Source organism: Neolamprologus brichardi, chromosome 16, assembly GCF_056152115.1.
Source record: "Neolamprologus brichardi isolate AB-2024 chromosome 16, ASM5615211v1, whole genome shotgun sequence".
NCBI lineage: Eukaryota > Metazoa > Chordata > Actinopteri > Cichliformes > Cichlidae > Neolamprologus > Neolamprologus brichardi.
Genome location: NC_142119.1, coordinates 22,972,596 through 22,999,016, shown reverse-complemented (window position 1 = coordinate 22,999,016; position 26,421 = coordinate 22,972,596). Strand labels below are relative to the sequence as shown.

Here is a 26,421-nt window from a genome sequence, read left to right as displayed (position 1 = left end):
TACTAACAACATAAGACAGATCCTGTTATCGTGACATGTTAAAGTCATGCTCTTCTTTTAAGATAAGTGCATTAACTCTTTATTTATTTGAATTGGACGATACTGTTAAAATGTTTAACCTCACATGAATTGCATCAATTAGAGTGAGCATTTAGCTGCTGAACTGGTTTGAAAGGTCAAAACAAATGCACTGTACAGTATAGGAATTATAATGTGCAGCTGTGATGCAGAGACCTCATCTGGGGAGGGGACACATAAGGTCCTCACAACTCTTCAGCTGCTCTTGCTACTCCTCTGTTGCATATGTGCACATGATGCATTGCCAGCTTTTATTTAATCCATCCTGCTCTTTTCAACCTTTTCTCGCTTTATGGAAAGACCCACATGTAGCTTGATCACACTGTTTTTCGAGCAATTCTTAGAATTCAGATCCATCCTTAACTAGAAATTCTTGTGCCTTTGCTACTAAGCACACACACAAACATCACAAATCCTCTCACATTCCTCTTTCCACTCTCATCACCCACAACCACCGCCACCCATGTCCCTCCCTCCCTCTGCCCCTCGCTCTGGCTCTCTCTGCCTCTCTCCAAAGCTGTTGTTACTGTGCGGCTCCTGCACATCATTCCAGCGCGATGGAAATTAAATGAAGGTGGCTTAATGCAGCTAACAGAGGCATGCTTTGAAGGATGTAACCAGGGGAAGCTGCGCTGCCAGATCCTTTTCCATGGGCTATGGATTTGTGTTGCTGAGGCGAGGACACGGGAATCACTCAGCCATGCAGAAGCACAGACAACAGGACTAATCTCTCCTCCTGACTTGTGGAAGCTCCACTTTTTCCCCCTTAAATTATTTATTCTCTATTGCCAAAGAGTGAGAGATAATGGGGCCGGAGTGAAGTAGATGGTGAATCTGTCGCCTTGACTGCAGTCTGCAGCACACATGGATGTGTTCAGCTTTGTGAAGATGCCAAAGCTGTCAGGGTGAGTCCAACGAATGCTGCTATGAATTTGCCAGTCTGTGGAATTGCCTGTTCGTTCTGTAGCAGCCGGCGTTTTGTATGTTCAAAGGCATGATTCGGATCACATGTTGAAAGTGTTATTAAAAATGCTGAGTTATGGATTTGTTCAAGAGAGCAAGTTGTGCTGTCATGTATGATGTGAAATGAATGAGCAAGTGAGAGAGATGGCAGTGGGGGTGGATGCAATTGGTGATGCGATTCATGTGTCTAAACTGTATGTATCTAAGTTCATAAATATTGCAGACAGTGGACACGGTTACTGCTCGAGTATTATGTAATATAAGGTAACCATAGATATTATGAAACATGAGAAGAAGCAGCAGAGGATGTTGCAAAATTTCAGATTATTCCAGGAAATTGAGTCATAGCAGTGATTGCTAGTTCTCAGCAGAGTTTTAAGTCATTTTCATTTTGAGTGGTTTTTATCTTTAAAATCAAAATACCTATGGCCTGAACAGGAAGAACATTTACAGTTGCTAAAGAGCCGTTTAAATCATGACACTTTGCAATTAAAATTAAAAGACAGCACATTTCGGTTTACACATTTACTTCCTTCATGAGGGTCATTGTCATTTGTGACAGATTCATAGTTTCATATTGGTTTTGTTTTAGAAGAAGTCATTAGAAGCAATGTTAATGCAAAGCATAGATTAAAAATCCTGAGGAATTCATTCGTCGACGGGGCTTACACCTCACCTTGCGCGCACATGGGTCTGCTAGATTGAGTTGATCTCCCCCAGTGGACATTAATCCTCCTAGGGGATTTGGCTCCATTAGAGGCACCACGGACCACTGATGAGAAGAACAGCTGATCACAAACAAGATACATTAAACGAGCTACTGTGTGTCACAGAAATGTATATTGGGAGCGTATCATTTCACTTATGAGTCATCACTGAACTGCACTGGCAATTTTTCATTAGTTCTTTGTTTATGGAAAAAGACATGCATCAAAAATACTAGCGTTGCACCTCAGTATTCGGTTTATTTACGAGGCCCTTTTTCATAACATTTCAACTGGAAATCAAACAGGTAGCAGTGATTTTCCATCGTCGTACGGAAACACTGCTTTCTATTTAGTATCCCTCCATGGCAGCAATGATGCGGCTCCCAGTGGACCACCACCATCACTGCATCATGTCACTGTTAATAATGCCACACAATGCTAACCCTGACTATGAGTTACCACTTCTACAGAAGCATTCCCCTCCCTTTGTTGTTGCTGATGTTTGTCTCCCTCTCATCTACCATTAGGAATTTAAGTCAGCACGAGTCTGTATTTCACAGCGAAACCCACTGTATTTATTCAGAGAGCTACAAGAAAGGCAAGAAAGGCTCCCCTCATTGTGTCTTCCTCCTGCCTTGCAACACCCCCAGATGTGTCTGCTGTCAGAAACAAAGGGATGATATAGCTTTCATTTTTTTTGTTCTCTGTTGTTTTAAAAATCAAGCTAGCATTTCCACTTGTTTAAAGTTTTGTAACAAGATACAAAGCAATAATGTCCTCTTTGAAGTTGCTGCTTTTCTTTAGCTATTAAGAACTTATTTTCCTTGAAATACAGTTGCACTTTTGATTTTCTCTAAATATAAGCAACAGCGATAGGCAGACAGGGCTTTCCTGAATCAACTGGGCTGCTAAAAGGTGTACAGCAATATGTAGCTGTTTGCTGAGCATGCTCATATATGAAAAAAAAACCCATCTAGAATATTGTTCACTGCATCTTGTTGGAGCTATATTTAGTCACTCTTATATAAATGATGGCTATGTTCATTAAATGTGCATGTTTTCCCGCAACCAAGTAATGCAGAACAACAGCTAAAGCTAATTTACTTGGACTGTGTGACTTTATGCTTGTGCTGCTCACTTGGATCATTTCTGGCTGTGTCCCCCCCCCCAAAAAAAAATAAAAATAAAAATAAAAATAATAATAATAATATATATATATATATATATATATATATATATATATATATATATATATATATATATATATATATATATATAATGTGAGCCATTGTTCAACATGTTTTGACTGCAAACTTTATCCACAGGAAATCACTGGTCTGGACACAAATTGATTAGCCTAAATGTTCATCAGCGCACACACAGACCAAAAGATCTGTCATACTTAGCGTTCAAATCAGAAGCTCTCAGGGAAGAGCAGAAAGGACTCTGGGTCAGAAATGGTAGCCAGCTGGCCGGTGGATGAGGTCTTAGGCAACTATGTATTATGTTGCGTGTTGTAGAGCTTTTAGCGTAAAAGCAGTGAGTAGCACAAAGAGGTGCAGGAGCATTCATGTCTAGTTCAGCACCCATAGGGTAAGTTCATCACTATATTTGGTTAATGTTTTCTATAGAGAGCTGTAGCACAAAGGATGGCTTGGGGAAATGCAAAAAAAACACAGATTTCTTTGTTTAGCTTTGAATATCTTTTACTGCTGGATTTATCATTTCAACTAATTCAATCAAATGTAGTAAGGTCTACTACTCGGCTGGGAAACGCTTTGTGTGTATGCAATCATGCACATTAAGATTCTGATATGATATTTAGTGATATGCTCCGTGTTTCCTATATTTTAAGTGCTACTGCAGACTTCAAATAGTAGCTCTTTTGTAAGATAATGGTGTTTTGTCATTTAACAGGTAAACAGCGGGACATCGAGGTTCCTTTACTCACTGTAACATAGCAGGGGGATCACAGTGGGTGAGCTGTTTCCCAGATGCTTTTTTATACCCACCCAGAGGAGATTAACTAACCAAAAAACGTTTCTATATAGAGGCACCAGAGAGCTGCTCAGGATAGTGCGGTTGCCCATGGCAACAATATCAGTGCTTACAAAGACAAACACAGAAATACAATATTCATTTAGAGTAATGGGGAAAACAGACACTCTTATTCTGGAGTGAGTGTTATTGTGCAGACAATTTTAATATTATTGTATAATGGCATTATATGGGACAGGGAAGAAATTTTAATCACCCAGGCAGTTTGATTTTTGGCTGTGTTAATGCGATGTGGTCATGGGAAAGTCATTTCTTGCAGAGTAGAAAAACAGTGATTTCTTCTCTGACGTCAAATAGATACAATGTGGAGCAGCAAAGAAAGCATTTATGTACATAAAAGCGGGCAGTTTGTTCAAAGATTAGTAGTTACATAGCAATAGCCTTCATTTTAATTTTGATGCATATACAACAGCAAACAATATAAATCACAGGCTGGACCGTGCTCTTTTGTGCTCTCGTATCGATCAAAAAATTAGAGCCAAGGTGGTGGTTTGGCAAGTCGAGCAGAGGGCAGATGTTTACTGAAACAAGAGGCAGTGCCCTCAGCAGGATGGAAGCAGTCTCTAAAAGAGGAGCAAAGGAATAGGGCCTTTAATCAGAGTGGTTCCACTCTGTCTGAGCCACTCTGCTCTACTCCCTGGGCTCTCTCCCAGGAGATGGTCATCTCGTCTGCTGTCTCTCCACTGATTTCATATCCAAACAGAATCACATTAGTGGTCAATCTATGCATAACTGTCTGTTTAATTCAAGAGCACTGAGAAAGCAGAATCAGTGCCTCTTCACAGTGTGCCTCAAATCATATTTGTAACACTCCCCTTTTTGTCAAGCAGGAAGAGTTGAACAAAAAGACCCTCTTATTGTTAGATTGACCCCACTGTTGAGAATAAGGTGATGTCAAATTTTAATAGCTATAAAATTGTTTTAATGCTGCTAGCAAGGTCATTTTGATCGTGGGAATATATGAATCTTGTGTCTTTAAGAGTCTTTATCTGGCAGAAAATGCTGAATGGTGTGCTGAGAGAAAAATGCTTTTTTAATACAGTAAATGCTGTATGACAGAATCCCTGTATCACACTAATCTGGCTGCACTGGATGAACAATGTGATGATTTATTCAAGATGGCATATGCAAAGGAAATTAGTATGGCTCTCTCAACCTGGGGATATTCGCTTTCTCTTGCCTGGTGCATGCTGGGAAATGTGTAGGAAACAAAAAGGAAATGCAATAGGTTCGGGCCCCCTGGGAAATGGCACATAAACATCAGTAAAATTTGGCTGCTGCTTCCAAACAGGAGTCTTTGTTGCAAAATAGACTTGTGAGAGCGAAAACACATCTATATGTATATCTATATCTATATATGTGTGTGTGTGTGTGTGTGTGTGCGTATATCTTGAATACCTCAAATACCTCATGAATAATTACTTTTCTTTTTTTCTCTGTATGCATAATGGCCCACGTGTGGCACCAGAACGTGGTTTCACATAGCCAACCCTCATCAAGATTGTCAAAGTAAATTATTTAAACTAACTGGAATGTCTGTGTTGGAATGTTCTTCTTAGTTGTTGCTTGTTTATAATGCATAGTTACTCCCTACATAAATAGGACTTCAGCATTCATATAACACTGGATTGCTTCTATGAAGTGAAAGTGAACTATTGTGATTAAGCACAGGTCACACTGTTCATGATTTTTTTTATGAGGCACTGAAAAGTGATCTTTTTGCCATCACCAGGACAGAACAATTCAACTACTGACTGGAACATCTGTTCTCTTAATTTCTGAAAACAAGACAAATTCACAAATGAGGAACAGTCTAGTTAAGATTATAAAACCCTGATGTTATTTTCTGTGTTAGCAAAGTTTTCATGAGGCGAGCCTAATTTCCCCATTCCTTTTAAGTGTTCCTTTGGCGCTCTTTTAAAAAATGTTTTTGGCTGCTACATGAGCTCAATCCAATAACATGAGCTCAATCCAAAAGCATGCACAAAATACAAAAAAGGCCTCTGTGCATTTTGTGGTTTTAGTGTAATTTATGCTCTGAGAAAGCCTACATTTTGCCTCCCAAATTCTTGTTCTAATTGTCCTCACTCTGACTCTTGGGTAACCTGTTCATAAATTGTGCAGCATGGCTTGCCTACTTAGCGCTTGATTACTTAGTCCGATGTGACTGTGCAGGCATTATTTATTGATGCTCACTGAGGAAGATCGGTTTCACTGTCCACCAGTGGGTGAACCTTTTCAGACGCTTTGTTTAGCTCGAGCACTGCGGCGTAGTGGCATAATGGTCCTCCTGTCTACAGACAAAAGAAATCAAAGATCACAGTATCTATCACTATGCTGCTGATACATTGTGGCAATGAGTTAGGAAATGGATTTTTTGGAGCAAATCATTACTCCAGTCATATATTTTGAAGGCACCGCATCTGGAACTGTAAGTAATACACTTTATTGTGATGTAGACCTTTGGAAAAAATGTCAAGCAGATCACTGCTGACGATGTAGCGTTGGGAAAAAAATATCATTATTTTACAATATTATGCACTTGTTGGATTTTTTGAACATCTCCTGAGAAAAATGTATAAATCTTCAACATCAGACAATGCCTGTGTTAAAATGGCTGCTAGTACAATGGTGGGTACAAAGAGGACTCGTCAATGAGGTGGCTCCAACAGCGTCAGACAGTATCTAGTTGTGTCCACACACATCATATGAGCTGCAGGAAATGTTCTAAATATACACCATCGAGGCCTGTTCCCAGCTAATGTACTGTAGGTCAAATAAATCCATATCTGTGTGGAAACACTAATAACGCCAAAACACACCACTGTATTGTTAAAGTAAATCACATTGCTTCCAGTGTTCACAGGCAGACATAAAATGCAGTACCCAAAGGAAAAACACCATTTTCACTGCAGAATTCAATTTTTGAAATGAATTAAATATGACTTAATGCATCCAGCAGCACTCAGATGTGTGTTTTTATTAGGATAGCTGACTTGAGAACTGTGCTCCAGCTTTTATTGCATTACTTTGTCGTGGACTACCTGTTTGCACCAACTAGCTTTGCAGTGTTTTGTGGCCTTTCTTTCAGCTTACACGTGTTGATGAAATGGTAATACTTTATCAAGATCTCATGAAATAGACATGTGCACACACACACACACGCCCACTAGGATGCACTCTTTCATACAGACACAAGCACACCTCGCACGCATTTTATTATCATCGGTACAGTAACTGGGGAAACATTTAGAGGGAAAGAAAGAGGGGCTTTGAATAATGAATGCGAAGAGCCCTGTTACACGGCAGACAAGCCTTTGAAGTGACACAACTTACTGCCACTGCTTTCATACCATCACCAGTGTGCAGACACAAAGACAGAGATAGAGGGAACAAAAGAAATGGGATGCAGAGGAAAAGACAGATGGAAGCATTTTGACCAATTATAGTTCTTGCGAACACCTTCACTCTGCCAATTTCTAACTGTGCAGAACTTTGTTTTGCTAGTAAGAATCAGAAAATCAGCTGAAACCGAGATTTAGACTGCTGCTGTCTTCCAGATAATAGGCTAAAATGAACTGTTTTGAGGATGGCGGTTATGGCTGGTTATATTCTCCGATAAACGTTATCAAATTGTCTTGGCGTTGAGCAAATCAAATAAGTACTTCACGACAGAATTCCCCTGGGCTTCTTTATAAAGAATGTACTGACATCTAGAAATAAAACCAATTTCATGCCTCTCAAAGCACAAGAGTGAGGCATGACAACTCCGCCTGTGTGTCGAGCTTACGTAATTAATTTGATTTGTATGCACTCAGTGAACAGTGACTTTGGAGCATTGTTTATCGCGCAGGAATCGGACAATCTCTTATCACTTGGGCTGAATCGCTTTTTATCTGTGCAATTTATTTATTCTATTAAGATTCAAAAATCTCTGTGGCAAATACTGTTTTTAGTTACTTTGCCGTTAGACTAGCCGATCTGACCATTTTTGCACAGGTTTTAATGAAATCACAAATGATTACAAAAAGTGGAGCTAAGCTTGATTTGACTCCTCTTTCTGCCTCCGCAGCCACAGGACCAAATCCTCAGGCTGGCCGCCCCCTTCAGGGACCTGGAGTGCTTCACAGGGACCCCCAAATGGATGGGACATGGGCACCAACAGAGAGGGGCGTGACTGCTACATCAAGTAAGTGCCCTATGTTTAAAGAAAGTGAGGGGGAGCTTGCTCTGTTCCAGATGTTTCAGACGCTTTGCCAACCTGTGATTATTCCAGCCACGTCACTGCCTCCACACTGTCTCCATCTGTGCATTCAGAATACTGATTTTCTGCTCCCTCCGCTGCTGCGCACACTCTGCCCCTGCCTACTCTCACTCTCTCTCACGCTCTCACACACACCCACAATACTCCTCATGCAGTCTCCCAAATGCAGAAGAGGGCTTTTGAGAGCGCAAGTGTGTGCATGCTGCTGTTGTTGTTCATGATGATGATGAAGAAATTCACCTGTGCATGGGCTTGTTTTGATCTGAGAGTCTTCACATTCCTCAGAGGATGCAGGGTTATAGTGTTATCAGCGTAATTCATCCTTCTTAACTGGCACTTGTGGAAATCTGTACTGACAGGTAAAAAGAAACTCTTCACTGGCTCTTCGTGTGTTTGCATGTGCAGTAGTGTAACAAGTGTTGCTATTATGTTGATGTGGTCGGGATTTTTACTATTTCGTCAAAACACAAATTAGACACGCTTTTAACAACCTAATCTATACTAACCGTTTCTGGAAAAATATTCTCTGCTTTCATTTGTTCATAGGATTTTTAATTCTTCTCATTGAATATTATGGAATGTAACGAGTACATTATTAGCACAGCAGGTTTTGTAATACAGATATGTCTTCCAGTTGGGGAAAAAACAACAACAAATGTTTATTTAATATATGAATAGGAGGTATGCGCTTGTCACACACGGGTTATAGCATGAGAAGCGTGATGTCAGAGGAGTTATATAAGAAGTAAGGAGCAGTGAAAGTGCAGGATGCAGAGTGTGTCTGCAAGAGGCAGATCGTGGAGGCTGTTTTGGCCCCAGCCTTTCCTTTCTAAATTTAAGGAAGATTCATAAATAATCAAGTGGCTATCTTAGTTTGTCAAGCCTCTTAGCTGCCTATGCTAAACTGTTGTATTTCTCAGTGGAATACATGTCTAGTCTGTGTGGGATGAGCACATGAATAAAGCATTTACCAGACAATATGAACAGATTGACATACAATTATTAATGTCGTGTCATTTAAAGCAGCTACAACAATATAGGGATATGTTTTGACACAAGTGGAGAGTTAAATGAGTTACATTAACTCATTCATGTAACTGAACCTGAGATGGGAGGTGTTATTGGGATTTTTGTTGATGACCTTTTAGGCCAAAATTAGACTACAATAGTGAGAATCGGCCCAGCATTTCTTGCTGTCGCTTTTTGTTTATCTTCTTCTCCGTAAAGCTCACAGTGCAGCTTGTGCACTATGCGGTAGAGCTACACTAGCAGCTAATGGGTATGATTACAGACCAGTGGATGCATGGCTGTCCGCACAATGGGACTCTAGCCATGTTTAGCAGGTGGCCATGGAGAGGAGGCGGCAGCATTCTTCCTGAATGCACAGGTCCATATGGTTTTGATTTGTGCACAATCTGCTGAGGTTCTCATTCCTGAGTTAAAACTGACACATAAATTCAAACTAAATGTTCCTTTTTGCGATACAGTATGTAATAACTGTAGTTGTCATATGATGACAGACAAAATGTTTCAGTCAATGCTTTGGGGTATTAAAGGCAGGGACAAAATGTGTGACTTTAAGAGGAAATTCCGAGGTTAAGAAGCTAAGGAGGCCAGCATACAGTTAATTCGTAAGTCTTGTAAATGCTGCAGTTTATAAAAAGCTTATTTGAATTTCTTTTAAATGCTTCACTTAATAATTTATGGAATATTCTATACTCCTGAGTTGTGGGAGTACACTGGAGGTAGTATATTAATTTAAGATTATGTGTTTGCAAACTGAAATAAAATGTATTAAACAATCTGTACAAAGAAATTTAATATCTCTGTTTAAAAAGCCTACCTATCTAGGGAAGTAGATGTGACAGATACATTTTCCTAATTAGCTATAAAATAACCGAATACGTTTTGCCCTTTTAATGATTTTAAGTAAACATGGAATGGTTGTGCAGAAGCAAATAGATTTTAGAAAAAGAGGGCCAGGTCCACGATACAAGTAGTTGACATAATGGGTCTCATTATTTTTAACTAAGCTTCAGTTTTCAGTCTTGTTACATCAGACTTTGCACATTCTGCCCACAGTCGTTGTGCCTGCCAATACTACTGTATCACAACACCAGCACAAGAGGTCCCTGTGTTTGTTTGGTCAGTTAATCAATTATTTTTGAAATGTAGATGCAAAACTGTATTCAGTCTGTTGATTTTGTAGTGTAATTTGGGACAACTGTATGTTGGTTGGTTTTGTAACTTTTAATTGCCAGTGGAAGACTTGAAGCTGTAATTTAAGCTGCAAATTTTTTTTAAACAAACACAATAGTCTCCTAATTGCAAATACATGTATAATGGCCACAGCATAATATTAACACAGTCAGTGTTAATTAGTATATAGAGCATACAAACACAAATCATACAAAAATCTTGAGAATGATTTATAGAACCAGTTTATAGACTTTTATATTAGAATTACAACTTCATGTAGAAAAATATTCTCTATCTGAAATGTTGTGTAAAGGTACACAAAAGAATTCAATTCTAGTTTAGAACTACACTACTACAAACAAACAAACAAAGAAAAACACAACAGCCATCTTGGTTTTCTTTTGTTATCCGTTCAGCAGCTGAATTTTACCCTAATGGAACATCTCATGTTAATTAGCCTGGGAAGAAGCGACTGAATCCTCCGCTTCCAAAATATCAGTTGACAGTCATTTAACATCTTTGAACTTGTCAGCAACTTGCTCTTGCTGCCTTTTCATTGCATTGGGAATGCAACTGACAGATCTCACTGTGTCTTTGTGCCGTGAAAGAGTAATTGTTAGTATTTACTGGTGAACAGTACATGTGTCAAGAATAACTGTGAATTACACACTGTCTGCCCACAGCTTTAATTAACCAACACTGTTGGCACCATATGGAGTTGCTGCCGCTGCTGCTTTTGCAGCCAGGGAGAGCAGAGAAACACTGTAAAAAAAAAAAAAATCTGATCACAGAATATGTGAAACGTACATGCTGGCTTTTCACATCTTTTGAGTTCAAAAAGCTAATATAATGATGATTCTCTTACGAAGATTGAGAAAATTCATTTTACCATGGTAACTGAAGCAAAACGTTTAATAAGGTTAGAGTCTTGATTTGCAGCCAGCTATCAATGGTAGCAATATTAGTAAATCTTAAAAATGAAACTGTTTTACTGTGCGCCTGTCATCTACAACAAAAGTTTATTGCTCTAAAATGGTAAGGTACTGCAGCTATGTAGCTAATCAAACACCATTTCTCATGCTGAGCAGGTTCACAGCCTACATGTATTCTGAATTAAGCTTTTTTGGATGCACTGCAGAGCTACAGCAAACTGTTTCATATAATATTTTACTGTAACAACCCCTGTGAATAATGAAAGCAGGCTAAATTAATCACCTCAGCACTCTCAATCATGGTGGCCCATTAGCTAAACCCTAACAATGTTCTCAGCCGCACAAACCATAGAAACCGCGTTCACAACGTGCATCCACAGCAGTATAGATCTAAACATGATGACATCATAAGAATAAATTCTTGTTTAAGCCTAAACCCTTTAAATTTGCATGAGTCTTTGCAGGTAATAAACGTACTGGCTGCTACAGTATTTCATGCTCGAGAGAGGTAATGCAACATAATTCTGCCAGACGTGTAAGTCCCCACTCATGCAAAAGAATGAGACTCTACGTAAGACCTAATATTTTGTTCTTCAAATGCATCAGTTTTTACAGTGTCTGACTGTATCGCAAAGGATGGAACATTGCTGTAAGAAAAAAAATGCAATGTCTAGAGGAAAATTCACTGACATGGCACTCTATATTATAACTGTCCCGGGTCTTTATTAGTCAAGGAAACACATGCCTATTATTTAACACATTTAACACAACGGTGTGAGAAGTACAGATTCTTTGTGAGGCATTACAATGTGAGAATACAAACATTGGAGCCTGATTAGCATCGCCCACATGCTCTATTTCTGCAGCATTGTACACGTTCCTTATTCTGAAACAATATGTGGCATTTTGTTTTTAAACATTGTGGGTATTTGGAAAAAATTACAGTTTTGTATACAGTGCAGTTGATGTCTGTCCTCCCATTTTAATTTTTCAATAGCTATCTCTTGTAAGAGCTGTCATTGTACTCAGAGGACATTCATTTTAGTGGTTATATTAAGCATTTAACAATTAAAGACGCTGCTATTAATCTACTGCCTTATTTTTATGGTCTGTAAATTGCATTTATTTATTTTTATAAAAATGTCAAGATTACTAATAACCAGCAAAGGTTATTTAGGATCAATCAAAACCACCCTGCCCTGACAAAAACAGTTAGCATCCTTTTTATCCCCACAGCCACGTCTCCCAGAGCAACTCCCTGGAGGAAGTTCGTCTGGACGGAGACAAGTTTGTTCCGCCAGCGCCCCGGAAGGTGGAGATGAGGCGAGACCCAGTGCTTGGCTTTGGATTCGTAGCAGGCAGTGAGAAACCTGTGGTGGTTCGCTCAGTCACGCCAGGTAGCACAATCCAGCTACACAGTGGACTCTACCACAACACAGTGACTCATTCAATCCATGACCGTTACTATATCAACACGAGATGAAAGCCTCCTAAAATGTGGCTAAGAGGAAAACCCAGTGAGACTGCAGTTTACGTCGATGATTCATTGATTTGAACAGTCCTCAATGAGAAAGCATTCATTAGAGCTTTGAGGCTCAAGATAGGAAGAAAAATGGTAGGACTGTGCAAAGTTTGGCCCATTAAGTCTTTTTTTGGTGTGTTTTGGCAGGGGGTCCATCAGAAGGCAAACTGATCCCAGGGGACGAGATCATCATGATTAATGATGAGGCAGTCAGTTCAGCACCCAGAGAGAGGGTTATCGACCTTGTCAGGTAATACAGCACTCTTAATTAACTTTAATAAAAACACCCAAACATCTAAGGATTTAATACTTTTTGTACAAACTGACATAGTGTAGTTCATTGCAATGTCTTTACTTAAAATTTCTGCTCTAAAATATATAAAACAGTTTACTGCCTATGGAGATACCGTTGATAACTGCAAATAACAAGAAAGCACTCTAAGCATACCATCACTGTATTTCTTTATCTTATTCTGATATGCTCAAAAATCAAATATCATAGCTGGATAGATAAAGCAATATAACATTACTCTAGCCACCTGCTTCATTTAGCTGTATGCTGGTGTTGTTGTTTCTTCAAGTGTCTCATTAGATTAATTTCATTCACACAGCTGAGAAGCTGGCACTGAGCCTTTGGTCCTTGCGTGACCTGTGCTGCAGTCTGTAAACAGTACATTAGTACAGGGAAAAGTGCCCATGTGGCCACTCCTCTACAGCTCCTGTGGCCTTGAATAGGCTTCTTCTCTGCAGCAAAGCTCAGCACAATGGTGCCAAGACAGGACTGCCAGGTGCACCACTTTGAAACTGTGTTCGTTCTGCTCTTTTCTGACTGTGCTAATCGTGTTGTTCATAAACTACATTTATTGAAACTTAACCTTTCATTATTTTTTTTTTGTTGCTTTTATCCCACAGGAGCTGCAAGGAGTCCATATTGCTAACTGTTGTTCAGCCGTACCCAGTAAGTTTCCCTGTCCTCCTTATGAATGAAATCCGATACACTTATATGTGCATTTGGAGGTGATTATTTTGTTGACTCTGTGCAAACAAGCCATTAATCATGCCATATGTTCGTTCTGGCACTGCATCAGTAATGCCTGGGCTAAGTGTTAGAGCCCAGTGAACTCACGGGGAGTCTGATTTGCTGCAATCTTTCCAAGTTTTCTCATGTTGTAGTGTTAGATCCTCATGTGAACCTCATGTGAACCTGCCACTCAAGCATTTACTAGAGTCACAGAGCACCAGATGGCAGTGAACACACAGTGCCAGGAGCATATATTCAGCCTTTGTTTACAGTTCACATAATAATTCAGTGGGAATGGATTTATGCTTGAATTCCCTCCAAAAATAGACCAAACCGTCAGTGCATGTTCACAACAAGGGAAAGGAAAAATCAAAATATAAACTGTATTTTGACACAAGACCTGTGCTATGTCTTGTGTGGTAATGTTTGTAATGTTTATTATCGTTCAGATTTCATCCAGTCATCATGCATTTTGTTTTATGCACTTTGCTCAGTCCTGAACACGACAAGCCTTTAGGAACAGCAAGGATTGCGGCTGCAGAAAAGCAGTGTACAATACTTTGAGGACCGAGCTCTTATAATCCTGTCTGTAATTACTTCTGTTTACCAGGGGTTTCTTTGCAGGCTCAATGACATGAGGGTGTCCTCTCTCTTATCCCTTTGCACAGTGCCACCTTAATTGCATCATCAAAGCGAGAGTAATAGGAGGGTGTCATGTTTCAAGAAGGAAGCATGCCCTTGAATTTTGTGAAGGAAAAAAAACCCACACATTTTAATGCCTGTTTTTCCACCTTCTTTTCCTCTAAAAGTCACCCAAATCGGCATTCATCAGCGCAGCCAAAAAGGCCAAGTTAAAGACTAATCCTGTTAAAGTCCGATTCGCTGAAGAGGTCATCATCAATGGACAGGTCCCCGTAAGTCACATTGAACACTAATTCATTTGTTACACATTGGCGCTTTGAATAGAAGATGGCAGAAGCAGACTTGAATTCTTAAGGCTGGAAGGTTTTTTTTTTTTTAGAGATATTAGAAATCCCAAACCGTAAAATTAAATTCTTTATGACTGAAAGACAGAACATTGACAAAAAAGGGGAACATATTTGTTACAACAGCTGGCACACCATTTTGAAATAAAAAAAACAAAAAAGCGTTAGGGTGACTGTCATGCATATGCTTATGAGTGACATTTAGCTGGAAATAAGAAGTTCTACCTTAAAAAACAATCTCGCCAACTTACAAGTTACCTCCTTCTTGCTTTAAATATTCAAAAACTACAATGTAAAACTGATACATTTTTTAAAGAGCGTTATGTTACGCTTCATTTCTTTGTTGGGAAATATTCACCTCCTGAAGTCTTTGTACTATTGCGAGATGAACAGCTATTAGCGAGCTATAGAAGTAGGTGGAAGAAGCTGTGTTAGCTTTGCACAGAGCCAGGTTTACTTTTACCACATTTAGTTTTTACATAAAGCTAAGTCAACTGTCTCCTGGCAGTACATTCATTCTATACAGTGGTGTGAATCTCTTTTTATCACCTCGTAAAAGTATGTTTCTCAAAATGTTTTATCTTTTCTTTGATTTCCTTCAGTGTGTCTTCCAGTTAAAAATTTCCCACCCAACCCCAGCTAATGCACCACAGTGGATTATCAAATTAGCTAATTTTCACTTAGAAAAAGTCAAATCTGTTAATCACGTATGTTATATTATATCCTCAGGAAACTGTGAAGGACAACTCCCTTCTTTTCATGCCAAATGTTCTGAAGGTGTACCTGGAAAACGGGCAAACTAAATCATTTAAATTTGACAGCACCACATCCATTAAGGTAGGTGGTGGAAGAGCGCCCCTTCACTATAAAATGCTGTTGCGTAACCTTAAGTGATGTTCATTTTAAATATTGAATGTACATTATAAAGTGGAAAACCCTCTCTTCAGCACAGCCTTCAAAACCTTTCAAGTGAAAGTATGATTCCAAGCAGAAAATGTATTTTAATTAGCTCTTTTTCCTTTTTCCCCAAATTATTTTTCTTCTACTTCAGTTAAAAATTCTGATTGTTCAATAATGCTCGTGTTTTTTGCACGAGCTAAGCTGTGAAAATGATCTATAGTTATGACACTGAGCTGCGCATGCAAAGCTGCTGCATCTGCAGAGTTTGCTTGTTGTATTAACCGTGACATTGTCTATATGACAGGACGTCATTTTGACCCTGCAAGAAAAGCTATCTATTAAGAGCATCGAGCACTTCTCTCTGATGCTTGAGCAGAGAGCTGAGGGATCTGCCAGCAAACTCATGCTTCTGCATGAGCAGGAGATGCTAACTCAGGTGAGACGCGTGTCATTAAACAGAGCGTCAGTACACAGTCCAAAGTGTATCTCTTTTATAAGTTAAAAATAAAGATGATAAAACAATCCTAGAAAAGAAATTGCAACACTTATATTTGTATTGATTTAACAAAATGTCTTCATTTGGTCAACTTCATAGTCTTTACACCAAACTAAGCTAAGCTAAACAGCTCCTGGCTCCACTTAAATATTTTACGTATAGCTATAAGAATGTGTTTGACCAAAGTCTTTGACAAAGACATATTCAACTTTTTCATTATTAATTAAATGACTGTAAATGTTACATAGTACCCTATTTAATTTTATTTTTTGCATGGAATGGATTTTTTCACATGTACTTATCTGAAAGTACAACAATAAGCACTTAATGACTAATAGGACCTTCCTTATCTGTGACTTGTCCTCTAGGTGACGCAGAGACCAGGGTCCCACAAAATGAAGTGCTTTTTTCGGATCACTTTTGTCCCAAAGGATCCCGTAGACCTGCTTAGAAGAGATGCCGTAGCATTTGAGTACCTATATGTTCAGGTAAATATCAGGAGATACACATAATACATAATAATTACATTGAATTAAACATTATTTACATTATTTTAGACAATATTAGGGCCTTGTTTAAGCATGACGACAAGTGTGACTGAAGTGTAACCTCTCCTTGTCTGTGTCTTCTATCTTCTCCAGAGCTGTAATGATGTGGTATTAGAGAGATTTGGGTCAGAGCTGAAATACGACATGGCTCTCCGTCTGGCTGCTCTGCAGATGTATATACTAACCATCAATACCAAACAGTCCCAGAAAGTTTCCCTGAAGTATATTGAGTAAGTAGATTGGGTTTTACATATGTCTTCACTGGAATCAACTACATGTCATCTAATTGAAAGCCTATTTTGCTTCTACCAGCTGTAAATCACACTTAAACTTAAGCCCACTCAAACTATAAAATAATATAATGACCTCACAAGCACTGCTGCAACATCAAAAGACACATCTCTGGTTAGATGATCATTTTGACTGCACCCTATCCATAAACTTCCGCACCGCCTCAGGGTAAATCAATCACAGGAAAAGAATGATTAATTGACTGTTTGTCGTAGTGAATGAGTGACCTTTTTTTTCGTTTTTGTTTTTGCGCATCTGCAGGAAGGAGTGGGGTCTGGCGCTGTTCCTGCCTCCCGCAGTGCTGTCTAGCATGAAAGAAAAAAACATCAAAAAAGCTCTCACTCACATCCTCAAGACCAACCAAAACCTGGTGCCGCCTGGTAAAAAGGTAGACTGTGCTTCTGCTTTCCTCTTTTTGTCTATTCTCTGCAAGTGTATGGCTATTCATCTTCCTCTTTTCCTTGCACCAGATCTGACTCTTGGCTTCCACCTAGTGGAGTATTAATACTTGAAATAAATCATTCGGGGCTGTTGTGTAGATCAGACTGTGTTGCACTTTTTTTTAACCTAACTAATTTAAGCATTTTCAGCTTGTGCCTTATACTATTTATTTTTTACTCCATTCAGCTAACTGCTTTGCAAGCAAAGGTCCACTATCTAAAGTATCTCAGTGATTTGAGGCTTTATGGAGGACGCGTCTTTAAATCAACACTAGTTGTGAGTAAAACGTTCTTGTCACCTCTCACTGGTTTCACCCTGTTCCACATTGTGCTAATTTACATAACGGCAGTGGTAGTTATGGTGCCTCCTTCTTCCTCTTTACAGCAAGGCGAGAAGCACACAGAAGTAACTTTGCTGGTGGGGCCGAAATATGGCATCAGTCATGTGATTAACACCAAAACCAACTTGGTGGCTCTTCTGGCAGACTTTAGTCATGTCAACCGCATTGAGATGTACACAGAAGATGAAAACAGGGTTCGAGTGGAACTACATGTTCTGGATGTAAAGGTTAACAAAATTTCTCTTTAAAAGGAGAACAATATGTTGTTTCACAAATACTTTCTGCTTTAACCCTAACAACAGCAAGCCTGCTCTGCAGTCATTATAATCTCATTTTACCACCAACTAGTGCCATTTATTTTGTTCCCTTTGTCTGATTGTGTGCATCTTTCACAGCCCATCACTCTCCTAATGGAGTCTGTTGACGCAATGAATCTGGCCTGTTTGACTGCTGGCTACTACAGATTGCTGGTGGACTCTCGACGCTCCATCTTCAACGTGGCCAAAAACACCGACAGCATGGAAACAAGTATGCCTAAAACTGATCGCAAGATGACTCATCAGAATTGGGTGTTTTTATATAGACTTGTATCAAGTCTTGCTTCCTCTTTGCAGGTCACGCCACGAGAGTAAAGCAGAACTACCAACCCATTGAGTGTACATATAGCACACCCCACAAAGGAGGCGAGGACAGAAACAACCAGAGATGCAGCCAAGAATATTCTGACCAAGAGTGCGATTACCTCGATCATGGCAGATGTGAAGGCCAGCCAGTCTACATAACTGAGATCCACCAACCCCAGCACTCAATTCACCATGCAGAGAGAGTGGAGTGCTGCAGAGTCTCATGTTCCCAAACATATATGAATGTCCCGAGACCCAAACCCCAAGACTCCTCCAGGAGTGCAAAGGTGTCCTTCATTTTTGGAGACCCACCCTTGGACAGCGTAAACCCCCAAAATCTGGGCTACCAGAGACTGATGGATGAAGGCCCAGAGATTTTAGACAATCACAGCCCCATGTACAGGCGTCTCGAGGATGACTATAGGATGATAGAGGATGGGTATCAGTACTCTACCAAAATCTTTGGTCCTACTGACTGCATCGAGGAGCCACTGCTGCATGATATCTGCTACGCTGAGACAACAGATGACGCAGAGGACGAGGATGACATCAGCTGTGAGGAAGACATGGTGATGAGTGACATTGACAAGCCTACGTTGCTCTCGCTCTCAGGGTCCAGCGATGACATCATTGACTTGACCTCCCTCCCTCCCCCGCCGGAGGGTAATGACGAGGAGGACAATGACGTACTGCTGCACTCTCTTAACATGGCCATTGCTGCTCCTCCTCCTGGTTTCAGGGACAGCTCTGATGAGGAGGAGCAGCAGGGGGCTGGGATAAGGGCCCAGGGGGCCTGCAATGATATCCCAGTGTCCCTCATAGATTCAGTACCCACCCATGGAGCAGAGGCGCCCGGGAAGCCACTGGATGATGCAGTGGTATCCACCTTACAGGCACTCGAAGCCCTCGCTGCATCTGAGGAACAGAGTCCAGCACAGTCAGAGAGTAGCACAGGTTCTCCTTATACTATTGTAACATTCATCCATTAACATTACACATGTTCCAGCCATTCATTTTGATTTGTTGGTCTTTTTTTTTTCAATAAAGCCCATTTTGTTCTATGTTTCCATTTGTGAGTATTTCTTCATTCATTTGAGAGAGAAAAAAGACATTTGTGTTCATTATTGTGTCAGTTTGAGATTCATTCCTCTTTTGTGGACCCATTTGTTTTCACAACTGCACAGTACACAGCGTGAAAGCTTTGTTGGTTATTAGAAATAACAGAAAATAGATAATCTTAAATAGCCGTCTATAGACATCACCAAAATTATTGGTACCCTCAAATGTAAAGACGATATATATATATATTTAAGTCAGCAGTTTCTTTTTTTGGCAGGAACATTTTGCAGCCTTAACACTTCTCAGCAGTTAGTTTCGATTTCTGTTCCTGTTCTCTTAGGTTTCACAGGTGCTTTCCTTCAGTTGTTTATTTTATCTGTGGATGTTCAATCAGCTTACCATCAGGACTCTCAGCAGGCCGCTTTAGAACAACCTAATATTTCATTCTCTTTTATGTTTTACTTTTAGATGCATGTTTTGAGCCATTATGCCTTCGAAAAGCCATGACCTGGGACTGAGACAGAGCTCTCTGATACTGCTACAGCTAATGTTTTGCTCCTAAAAGCCTCAATAATCTGCTTTTTTAAATTTGTGTCAACATAACCTGTCATGCTAGATGTAACAAAGCAGCCTCATATCAAATGTCTGCACTGGACCCTTTCCCATACCTCACAATGATGATGGTGCTTTTTTTTTCTTTTAAAGCCTCATCTTTTCTTTTGTGAAAGCTGTAATTTACTTCCATTTGCCTAAAGGAAATCCCCTCGGAAACAGTATGACTCGGCATCACTTAGAAGCGTTTTAGCAGGTTCCATGTATTTAAGTTTCTCTTTCAGAAATGGGGCTTTCCTGGGTATTCTTCCGTGATCCCCCACTTTCAGTTAGAAAATCATTTACATTTGACCAGATACCATTTTACCTGGAAGACAGCTTGTATGTATTTTAAGTTTTCTGTGGTTTCTCACCCACCATACAGACTACTCCTTCTGTTGAGTCGGTTTTCCACCTGCTGCCTGGTTCAGGGTGATTGGCTACAGTCCCATAGATCTTAAAGTTATTAATAATAATTCCAGCGTGACATTAACCTGCTTGGAAACAGTCTGGTAGTCATTGCCTATACTGACACAGTTATTCGTGTCTCATCTGACCATTTTCAAAAGTGCTATAAAGCATCAAACTCTGAAAACTCAAGTATATGCTTACAATATAAATATATTGCAGAATTCCAACAATTTTAATTTTTAAGGGGTATCAATAATTTTGTCATTTTTAAAAAAATATTTTTAGAATTTTAAAAAAGCATTTTTCACATGACAAAAAAATACATGCAGATGTGTATATTTTTATAATTCCAGTGCTGTTTTGGGATTAACTCATGTCTTTATTGTTTGAATGATTGATTGATTGACTGATGTGTGATTGATTGAATTGATTTATTTATTTTTTAATTTACTTTCTTACTTAGTTTTTAATTAGATGCATAACCAACACTTGAATATTTTAAAGACTCTTATGTGGAATGTTGTTGTTTAATGATTTATATTTATTAGTAAATGTGTTATTCCTGAGTTAACATTAGCTATCATTTACACGGTAATTTACACTATCATCTGTATAATTATTTGTTGCTCTCTTGCCAATCTGTGATATATTCCATTTGCCTCAAATGAATTTCTTAATGAGGTTTTTGTCTTTCTTTTGTACACAGGTGTAGAAATATCGAGAGCATTTAGTCCGGATTCTTCTGATTCTGGCAATGAGACCAACTCCTCCGAGATGACAGAGAGCTCTGAGCTGGCCACTGCTCAGAGACACTCAGAGAACCACCTGAGAATGCATGTAGCCATGGCAGAAGGATACCATGCCATGAGTGAGGAAAAGACAGAGGTGAGTGCGCCCAGTGACGGTGGAGCAGGAGCTATGCAGTACAAACCCCAGGAGCAACAGGAGGAGGAGGCAAAATCCTCCTCTGTCACCTCCTCACAGATATTTCACTCGAATGGCGGCGAGATGGAGCCAGAGACAATGGAAATAAAATCCGTGAGTGAATACTTCACTAAGATGCACATTGGCTCCCTAATGAGCAGGCAGAGAGGAAAACAGAGAGAGACTGAGAGCAGAATCCAGGGAGAGTCCTGCGATTCTGACAAATCAAACACGGCTTCTCAAGACTCAGCGAAGGAGGAGCTCCCTCATCTTGTTGGGAAATATAACGCTTTCACTGTGAGAGATTCCTATTACATGAACCAACTTGATCTGGGGCGAACTCATTTTAAAGACAGGCATCAAAAATGGCAGCAGAGAGTGCCTGGAAACAAAATGGCTGAGAATCTCGCTCCAGAATGTGTGAGTGACTCACAGACTTCCCACGCAGACAGGTTGACAGCAAAGGGAGAGAAGCAGGACTTAGATGAAAGAAGCCAACAGTTAAATGCCCATCTCATCTCCCCATCCAAAGGGCCCGTCCCTGCACAGGGCGACGCTGCTTCACAGGATAATGAGCAGCAGCAAACGAAGCTTCCACAGTCGGAGCCAGATGTCTCACGGTTATATGAATACCACGTGAGCAAGCGCATGTCATCAATTCAAAGCGAAGGCATTCATTCTCTCCAAAGCTCGCAGTGTTCCTCAATAGATGCAGGCTGTAGCACGGGGAGCAGCAGCTGTGTCACCCCTATGGACTCTCCCCTTTGTGTCACAGACAATATGCATGTGCTGTCCGAATCTTCGCTCAAGGGGCTGAGTTATGTCACTGCGGAGGAGAAGGCTTATGGGGCCCACGGGCAAGGGAAGGTCAGCCACCCCATGGACCCCACCCTGCTGAGGAAGATCCATGCAGCTACCAGTGCTGAGCCTGGGTTTGGAATTACACGGGACAGCAGTCACAGAATGCCCAAGATAAAAGAAACCACAGGTAAACTTAAACAGGACGGTGAACCTCTAATCTGTAACCTGGTAAGATCAACATTTAAGACAGTTCATCAAAACAGGCAAATCTAAGGTTGAGAATTTGTTTGAAATCCTCAGGTTACACAAATTACCAAAATAGCAAACAAAACTTTGCCTGACTTACTTTCAAGGCAGATGCCTATAGATAGATTTTGCTTTTATGTCAGTGATATCTTTTTCTACCCCTCATCTGTATAACCAGAAGGGAATAACACACACAGCACTAAAAGATTGCAATATATACATTTAACAAGAAGCAGTCTTACCAGTGTCTGACAATACAGGACTTCTGGGTCACTGCAAGTTTTTAATAACTTTCCCCAAACATATTTGACAAAATAGTTCGCCTTTTACTGTGATGACACTCTTTGACTCTGCATATCCGCTCAACTGTGATGACAGTCTGCTTCATGTGCGGCAGTCATTGCTGAAATTATGGAGTCAGAACAAACTTGGGTGACTTGACACCAAATTTCTGTGGGCATCTTTTTCGGCAGTATTCACGTCAGTCCACTGGACAACACACATGCTGACATTGATGTAATTGTGATATTGCATAACAGCCCAAGATATCAGTCAGGATGATCTATTAAAAACTAAACTGGATAGTCCACAGGCCTTTAAAGGCTTTCCATGGAAATACATATGAGATTTTACAGTATTTTTTAATACAAACACTGATATCTGTGAACTGCTTGGTGTTATATGCACTTGCTGATTTTAATTTTCCTTTTAGACATTTATTATGGCTATGAGAACAACACACATAATCTATTTTGCCTGTACTTTGGACTGCAACATATAAAGATGTCTCAAAATTTAGGAAATTTGAAAATCAGATCAATAAGCATAGCTACATACAAGCAGAGGTTAAAGGATAAATATGTTGTTGTTTTTATGTGTTTGAAATTACTTGCCAATATACATTGCACTTTTTTCTTAAATGAACCACTCGACATATTGGGTATTAATCTCATTTGCTTTCCGCTTGCAGTAACATTACAACTGATACTACTCTTATATCTGTTGCTTCACATCGCTTTGTTGGCTTAGCTTACCGTAAAGATCGGAGACAAGGAGAAAGTATGAATACATCTATAAGTTATTGTCCTAAATGTTACCTCTTGACTTTCTGCACTTTGTACAGCTTCATCAAACAAGAAACAAAGTATTAATGTAAGCTAAGTTTTTCATGATTGCTCATAAGTACATTTTGTTGCCTTTGGACTGAGCTTGGTGAGCCAATTTCCTTGTCTCCAAAGTCTTTCGCAATGCTAAGCTAACTAGCTGTTATGATATTCTCATATGGACTAGATTGATAATATGTCTCTATAACATTTTCCATCAGTTACACCAGGATTAAGAGATTCCTTCTTAATTGTGCACTATATGTATTTTCTATCACTGGAACCAATAATACAGTGAGACTGAAGAACATTGTGTTAATGTTAAGGTAGATGCTTAACAGTTCTCTTTGTTTTCCTACTACCCCTAGTGTAGCTTGCACACAGCTGAAGAAGGCTGGGAAAGAGTCATCTTTAGCTCTCTGTAATGAGACCAGTACCACCACCACAATCATGTCACCTTCATCATTACAAAGTAGCACAGAGCCCAAAGGGCCAACACAGGCCAGCCCTGAGCCTGACCCACACACCCTGGCTTTTCCCTCAAGTGGATCTTCATGTGACCCAACAACAGGCAGCCTCCGGAAGCTGCGCAGGGTTCGGATGCTCAGGAGGAGCTGGAGTACCTTAATGCCAGGTTCCAGGAGCTTAGAAGTACTGTTTGAAAAGACCAAAGCCATACTTACAGGGAAGAATGATAGTCAGAATTTGCAGTTTCAAGATCCCCTAAAAGAGCAGATGACATTTTCTGCCAAAACCTTACCCACAAGCTTGTCCCAAGGTTCGGTTGCCTGTAATTCAACTGGTGAACAGCTGCTAAGAGGAGCCTCTCTGTTGATGCCCGAGCAAACAGCACCGAGGCTGGATACAGGTGCATGGAAGTGCCGTGGGCCGTTCAGTCACTGCTTCCTCAGGAGAAAGTCGAACACTCATGCCGGTGATGAAGATGGAGAGATAACCTCACATGATCTGCACTTTGACAGCTCAGTTTCTTTCTATGGCAAGGAAAACACTATCTTGAGAAACTACAAAGCTGAATGGAGCAAAATGGCCTCATATATGAAGAACATGAGCCTCAAAGATCGGCTTGCTCACATTAACTCAATGAAAGGAAAAACCTACAGCCTTCACACGGGGTTCGCACTTGCACGGAAGGATGCCTTAGAGATGATTGGTGTGTTGCGTTCAAGTGTAGGCCACCCTTCCAGAATTGCCATGCCTGAGGTCAGCGAGGCTGACATCGAAACGTTCGCCCAGCTGCTTCTCATGCAGGCCAAAGTGCTGAGCAGCGCCTGCAGTCAGATGGCGATGGAATACAGTAGCCCAGAAGAGCTGCTGCTCACGCTGACGCACAGCTTCCACACTCTGTGCTGCCTAACGCAAGCCTGCATGTCACTAGTAGAAGGCCTGAGCACCGACAGTGAACGGCGCGAGGTGGTAGCCAAGGTGGATGAGGTCGTCATGAACTACGTGTGTCTTCTGAAAGCCGCTGAGGCAGCTTCAGGAGGCTCCCCCGGTGACCAAAGTGTGAATGCATTGTCACATTATTCTGCCACCATGTCTGCTATTCTAAACACACTAACTCACTCACTGAACACACTGGTAAACAAAAAAACTGTTATTTTGTCTTGATTATTGATTTCAAAGCCATACATAAGAGACATGGGTTTAACAACCAATGTGAACTGCTGTGAAAAAAATTTTAAAAAACTTGCCTTGTGTATACAGTATTTTATTATGTAAAGAAAATATATGATTATATGAATAATTAAAGTTTTAAATAGATTATATTAAGGCCTATATTAAAAAGCATATGACTCTCTTCTCAAATATATTATCTAATATTACTTCATAGGGATTATTTTGAGGATTTATTGGTTTTATTGACAGATTAACATGTAGACTGACACAAACTTATTAGTATCTTGTTTATAACTTGTAAAAAAGTACACAGCTGAAGAAATGCATACACTATATAAAGCTCTAAACAAATCGCTGCACAGGACAAGAGATGATAAAGCTGAAGTAACGCGTACAATATTTTCATTTGCTTGAGTCACTTAATTTAATGAATACTTTACACATAAATACTGAGTACTTTCCTGTTATTTTTGTCAATGTCATTAAAGAAATTAAAACTTTTTAAAAAGTATGAACTGTTTTGTTGTCTGTTTCTGTTTCACCCTGCTCGCTCACAGTTTTGGTCATTACCAATCTCTCGGCTACAAAAGTTTGTTACTGAAGTTTCATTCAATAAAGCGTCTTTATTTACTTTGGAAACTGTGTTCAATAATTAATTTTTTTCTACTTTTCGCTCAAGCTTTAGTGGTGAAAGTGCTTTTTGCATTAAAGATGATGATGGCCTATTTCACTTACAGTACAGGGCTGGAAAGAATGTTTTTGCACAGCTTGAGAACGAGTGTAGTCACTGTGCATTATTGTATGCATCTGAGTCAAATGAAAAAGACAACAGCCAACAGCTCAGTGAGGCTACAAGCATAAAGGTGCTTAAATGCCACCATAGTGAACTCCTGGTCAAAATTGACCTGATGATGCTCACTGATCGCTTCAATTTAGGATGACATGCATGTTTATACTTGTTTTATGGCAAACAACCATCTGAACTTAAATTGCCAACCTAGTAAGCAATGAATTGAAAAAACATTAAACCAATCCATCTGTCCATCCATTGCTCAAACCATGTTCTAAACCACTTATTCAGCTCAGAGTGTTTACGCCAAACTATTTGAAATATATATATATATATATTGAGATATTTCACAGGATACATGGAAATTTTAAAATGTTAGTTGTGCTTAAGGAAAATACAGATAATGATTGAAGTTGATCTCTGCTTCAAATGTTTAAAGCACTTCATCTGTAGTTCTCAAGACATTTTTCTATAAACCCAAATTTAACA

General features: G+C 39.8%; 1 protein-coding gene across 2 annotated transcripts; it reads left to right on the top strand.

Annotated features, from left to right (window-relative positions):
- The first annotated feature begins 589 nt into the window (after positions 1–589).
- On the top strand, positions 590–25,651 carry frmpd4 (FERM and PDZ domain containing 4). 2 transcript variants are annotated; one of them, XM_006788394.2, is made up of 17 exons: positions 590–983; positions 7,879–7,995; positions 12,438–12,598; positions 12,871–12,973; positions 13,636–13,681; positions 14,554–14,658; positions 15,460–15,567; positions 15,935–16,066; positions 16,495–16,614; positions 16,768–16,904; positions 17,227–17,353; positions 17,593–17,682; positions 17,791–17,973; positions 18,142–18,274; positions 18,361–19,323; positions 21,137–22,342; positions 23,878–25,651. In XM_006788394.2, the coding sequence occupies exons 1-17, from the start codon at positions 943–945 to the stop codon at positions 25,131–25,133; spliced, it is 5,028 nt and encodes a 1,675-aa protein (XP_006788457.2). In that variant the 5' UTR covers positions 590–942; the 3' UTR covers positions 25,134–25,651. The 2 variants fall into 2 exon arrangements, with proteins under 2 accessions (XP_006788457.2, XP_006788458.2); XM_006788395.2 differs by lacking the exons at positions 590–983; positions 7,879–7,995 and adding an exon at positions 8,237–8,429.
- The last annotated feature ends 770 nt before the right edge of the window (positions 25,652–26,421 follow it).